The sequence below is a fragment of the Erpetoichthys calabaricus genome, chromosome 18, assembly GCF_900747795.2.
Source record: "Erpetoichthys calabaricus chromosome 18, fErpCal1.3, whole genome shotgun sequence".
In the NCBI taxonomy this organism is placed as follows: Eukaryota; Metazoa; Chordata; class Cladistia; order Polypteriformes; family Polypteridae; genus Erpetoichthys; species Erpetoichthys calabaricus.
Window position 1 is genome coordinate 55,315,801 of NC_041411.2, and position 6,000 is coordinate 55,321,800.

At 37.5% G+C, this 6,000-nt stretch overlaps 1 protein-coding gene across 3 annotated transcripts in view; it reads left to right on the plus strand.

The window, feature by feature from the left end:
- nol8 (nucleolar protein 8) overlaps nucleotides 1-667 on the plus strand; it is a 122,025-nt gene extending 121,358 nt beyond the window's left edge. For all 3 annotated transcript variants that reach the window (XM_051921421.1, XM_051921422.1, XM_051921423.1), the window contains exon 17: nucleotides 249-667. In XM_051921421.1, coding sequence (XP_051777381.1) covers nucleotides 249-308 — 60 coding nt within the window. In that variant the 3' untranslated portion in view covers nucleotides 309-667. The remainder of the gene's footprint in view (nucleotides 1-248) is intronic.
- The last annotated feature ends 5,333 nt before the right edge of the window (nucleotides 668-6,000 follow it).

Consider the following 6,000-nt stretch of genomic DNA (forward strand, 5'->3'; position numbering starts at 1 on the left):
CCTGCAGCATACAAATTTTCTCTGTGACATAATAGCGGAGGGGATGGGAATCAACTAGTTTCCTTTAACATTCAGTACATACTGGTCTTCAGTTTTTACAATAAAATTAAATGAATATAAAAGTACTGGTCTTGAGACTAAGAGGCAATAGGTGCTGGTCTTTTGATAGCAATATTAATTATTTTTAAGCATGGCATGATTGTATATAAAAATGTATTTGTATTTATACTTGTGCTTTTCTTCCCAAGGAATACAGAAAGAAGCATAAAGATGCAAAACGCAAGATGAAATTGAGACAAAGCAAATAAATGAGGACACTGGCACCTTGAGAAGGTTATTTATTCTACAGAATAAGTAACATATGTTTCCCATCTTCATTAGCATTGATTCCGAACAAAGCAACTTGTCATTTTTACAAATAAAAGTGCTGCATGTGTATCACATTGCACTAGTTACTTTCAAAAACCTCCTGACCTCATAAGAAAAATAATTGGTCTTTTCCTTTCAACACAGTGCTTTTCTGAACAATTATTGTATTTGTACAAAATAAAGTGTACAATATTGCAGTTATAACTGGAAGATGTAAACTAGGGTTTTATCTACAAAAGGGCAACTATTATATTATACCATATGTACCATATAACTAAAGGGATAACTGTAAATTGAACTTTGTAATTTTTTTTTACATTTTTATCATTATGTTTAATGGAAATCAAACAAGAATAGTAAAACTCAGTATTTGTGAAATTCATATTCAAATTGGTAAAAAAGAATAAATAAGCCCACAGCCTTCACTAACCCTCCCCACTTTATTCTTTATTAATAAACAATAAGCTGGCAATTTATGCTTTTAGTTTTGGGATATGACAAAAATAATTTGTCAGTCTGATTTTTACAAAAGAAAATCTTAATGAGGAGAGTCTTTGGACTGCTTTGTATCCTAGCATAAATTATGAATTAGCATTGTTGCGTCATGTTTAACCTATCTCCCTAACTTCAACCCTCAAGTTATTAAAAATCTAAACTATGAAATTACAGTAAGCCATTATAGTAAGTGTCTAATACTGCATAAATAGGATATAACAATATTTTCCCGGGTTAAGTCATGCCATATTTGTCTCACTCATTTAACCTCCTTGTTTACTCCACTTTCATTTTTGGAACCGTTAGTTTCACTATTCATTCATATTTGTGTTGGCCCTTTTCTGACACTCTTGCTTTCAGATTGTCTATGAAGCTTCTTCCTGAACTTTTAAAAACACAACTGCAGCCATCCTGTTGTTATTTTTCCGGAAACCCCTTTTATTTTAGGTATGTACTAGTGAAACACAGGGACCTGCAGTGCTAAAATAGAATGCAAGCAAAAGCCAAGTTAAAGATGAGGAGCTGTTGATACTGTGCATGTTTTCAAAATATGTATTTTTTTCAGTTTCTCTGTAAGTTGTCAAATACAATACAATACAATTTATTTTTGTATAGCCTAAAATCACACAAGAAGTACCGCAATGGGCTTTAACAGGCCCTGCCTGTTGACAGCCTCCCAGCCTTGACTCACTAAGAAGACAAGGAAAAACTCCCAAAAAATTCCCTTGTAGGGGATAAAATGGAAGAAACCTTGGGAAAGGCAGTTCAAAAAGAGACCCCTTTCCAGGTAGGTTGGGCGTGCAGTGGGTGTCAAAAGAAGGGGGTCAATACAATACAATACACAGAACAGAACAAATCCTCAATACAGTATAAAAATAAATATTTTACAAGTACGGAGCCGAATTTAACAGTAGATGATATCACATAATATGATTTGGATTTGTTTAGAGTCCTGGAGACCTCAGCAATCAAGCTGCCTCCCCCATTTGGCCATTCCACAGCTGTGACAGCACTGGGCCAGCCAGTCCGATGAAAGGACCCCTCTACCCCACAATTCCTGTGATCCTTCATCAGGGATGACTTTATCTTAGGCAGGCAAAACAACTTGGCAGGTGGGCCGTGGCACCAAGTGCCACATTTCAGTACCAAGAAGAGAAACCGAATAGGTGAGAGTTAGTAACAAATTATAACTATCATATCACTCATGTTTTAGTGCTAATGACCAACAACAGTTTGCGCAGTTAATCAGCAGCTCTAGTAAGGATATGCTAAACTGAAGTAGTGAGTCTTCAGTCAGGATTTGAAAGCTGAGACTGATGGGTAATCTGTTATAGTACCAGGCACAGTTAGTATAGTACCATTCCACAGTTTAGGGCCCCTGTAACTAAAAGCTCAACCTCCCACTGTTATTTTATTAATTCTGGGAATCATAAGCAGACCAGTATCTTGAGATCTTAATGTGCGCCCTGGTTTGTAAGTCATGATAAGTTCAGACAAGTAAGCCAGACCTTGGCCATTTAAGGCTTTATATGTTAAAAGGAGGATTTTGAAATCTGCCCCAAACTTAACCGGGAGCCAGTGTATGGATTTAAGAACTGGAGTTATGTGTTCGTATTTTCTTGTTCTTGTAATAATTCTTGCACCAGCATTTTGGATTAACTGGAGGCTGTATAAAGAACAGTTTGAACATCCAGTGAACATCGCATTGCAGTAGTCAATCCTACTAGAAATAAATGCATGAATTATTTTCTCAGAATCCTGTTTATTTTCAAAGCGCCTTCATTTCCCAACATTTTTAAGATGGAAGAAACATGATTTGGACAACTTTGTAATGTGCGATTTAAATGACATGCTAGAGTCAAAGATAACTGCTAGATTGCGGGCTGATTCAGTAAAATTAATGGTGATTCCAACTGACTTAAATGATGACAAAATATTGTTGTGATCAGCGTCATTCCCTCCAATAATTAACATCTCTGTTTTATCGGTGTTTAAAGATGGAGTGGATGGATGAGAACAACCTTTTTTAATTCACTAACACAACTATTTAAAGACATTAGAGAAACTTCATTTGATCTAAATGAAAGGTATAACTGGGTGTCATCTGCATACGAGTGAAAATTGACATTGTTTCCTAATGATAGATCCCAATGGAAGCATGTAAAGTGAAAACAGTAAAGGTCCCAGTACTGAATGAAAAGACGAGAGCCAGAAAAAGGTTTGGGGCAGCCTCCCCTATATTTGAAGCCCAGCCACAAATTTGAAATTTCATTGCACAATAGAGTGATTTTGAGTCCAGAACAGAACTGACTGGGATGAGGCAAAGATGGTGGTTTTAAAGGAAGGTTGAGGAAGTGATGTCGTCTGGGCCAGGCGTAATTTCCTGTAACTGGTCTGCAGTGGAAAGAGAAAAGAGATTAGCACACTCTGCCCCCCACTGGTCTGGCGTGGAATTACCTTCATTCGAGCCCTTTAGCTGCCTCCCATGCGCACGTGTGTGACAAAGTCATAATGAATTTTGCTACTTCTCATCTACAGCAGTGATTCTCAGCCTTTATGGCCTCGCAACTCAGGTTTACCTTTTTAGGTTCATCGATGACCTACACAACAATTAAAGAGCAGAGGTTGTCCCACTTCATGAAATGAGCATGATTAGAAGAGTGTGGGGGGAATCCCCCTTGTTTAAACAAATGTGATTAGAAAAGCAGGGGGAGCATCTCCCTTAGTAAAATGAAAGTCGTCTTGGTGGTCTGCAGTAGCTGAAACACCCATCTATGCCAACATGCAACCAAAAAGTGGAACTTTTCCATTTGGAAAACACACTTCTTTGTTTTCAACATGATAAAACACAGCTTGAAACTGACCACATCACCGATGTAACTTTACTAAGTAGTGGTCATAAAAGAAACATCAATGGGAGGATGTAAAAGCAGTTCTTTCATATGTTGCGAAGTTTTGACTATTTGACAATCTTCTTGATTGTTGCAGTGTTTTTCTGTCTCTGGGACCTTCATGCATTCTGTACCCTGGACTTTGCCTTGCATGCTTATAAGCTATTATGTTTGCCTGCTGCTCAATTACTCTATATTCAGGACTACATCTTGCTTGTCAACATTTTCAGAATCTTGTCGTCTTCTTCTTTCTTGTTGCTTGACACCAAGCAGATGTCACTGCTATTATTTTTCTTTCTCTCAGTATGGTGTTTATCACTTGGTTTTTTGATTGTTGTACAGTAAACGCACAACCACGGGTCACTTTGCCATCCTTTATGGCCAGCAGGTTGCTGAAAGTTTAAATTTTGCATTCAGTATTGATTTTCTTGTCTGTGTGTTTTAGCGTCTTATCCTCTTACTCTTTCTCGTTCTTTGTCAGTTAATTGCCTCCTGCAATGTGCTTGACATTCAGCAGATGTCGCTGCTTTTTTTTTCTTTCTGTCATTATGATGATTACTTGACTTTTTGATCATTTTGCCATAAACACATGACCACAGGTCTTAGACACCAGTTTGCCGACATCTAAATTTTTTTGAATTTCCAGAACATATTAGGTCATAAGCTTTCAATTAAGACTATGATCAGGGTTCTAGCCCCAATAGTTTGTGAGTAATTGTGTGACTGACAGACAGACAGGCCTTAGCCTTTTATATATACAGTGTAGATCGGTAATAAAATTAAAAGCATTATTAGCTCTAGTAATTTTTCATTTTAAAAGAAGATATGTCTCCTCCCATAGCTTACAGACAGGTGGCTATTCTTCACCATCACAATGGGAGCTACCCACTCGATGTCAAATCAGGTCAAAGAATTCATAATTTGTAAATATTACAATAATACCTTAGACTGCAGTCAAAACACATTCAAATGTATTGATCTTGAAAGAAAACAAGCCTTCTGATGTTGCAGCATGTGAATTATTATGATAGAATTCCAAGCACAACAATACAAAAATAAAAAAGCAAAATAATGACAAGAGTTCAAACACAGTTAAATTGATTAATGAAGATAAACTGTCAGAAAATAGATTGTAAATGAATATTATTCTATGGGGAGACAATATTGTCTAGTTAATACAGCAGACCAGTTTGTCTGGTATATTACAGCATATAATAAATAGATTTTTATGACAAAATAGGTGATAAATGAAGTAGTGGTGTCACATTATGTAATTTAAATGTGACCGGTTTATGTGTATTGGTAAAGAGATGAAGAGAAACACAACCAACATCATTTTAGAATCAAAATATCATTATTGTCATTGTAACAAATACAACGAAATTAGGTGCAGTCCCTGCGGTGTCAAAATATAAATAAATATAATTACAAAAGGATAAGAAGAAATAAGGTAGAACATAAACATTCAACATAAGACCTTAATTGCACATGAACACTATTGCACAAGATGTCGTCTATTGCACTGCTGAATTGGAGGTGATTAGGTGGCATTCAGTGCCCTAATAGCAACAGGGTAAAAATTTGTTATTTCAATTGCAAGTTCAATTCTTTATTGTCATGTGTACAAGTACCATGTACAATGAAATGCTTGCTTGCATGTGCCCCAGCAAACAGTGAATATAGACAAAAAACAACACAATAAATAAATGAATATAAATAAGTAAATAAATAAAACCAAAATCCTAGGAATAAATAGAGACAATGGCAGAAGTATATGTGCAGGTAGCAGTGGAGGTGACACAAGGTTACTGATTGTTCATGAGTCTGATTGCAGTTGGGTAGAAACTGTTCCTGAACCTGGAGGTGCGCGTCCGAATGGACTTTAGTCGCTTCCCAGATGGGAGGAGGGTGAAAAGTGACTGGGGCCCCGCCTGATACGGTTCACTTTCCTGTGACAACGTGTAGTGTGGATGTCATGGATCGCAGGGAGCTGTGTGCCCATGATCTGCTGTGCTGTGTTCACCACACGCTGCAGAGCTCTGCAGTCCTGAACTGAGCAGTTGCTGTACCAGGATGTGATGCATCCTGTCAGGATGGATTCCACAGTACACCTGTAGAATCTGCACAGGGTTGTGGGGAACATCCGGGCTTTACTCAGTCTCCTGAGGAAGTAGAGGCGTTGTTGGGCTTTCTTGACTACTGCCACAGTGTGACTTGACCATTTAAGGTCATCAGTGAGGGCGAC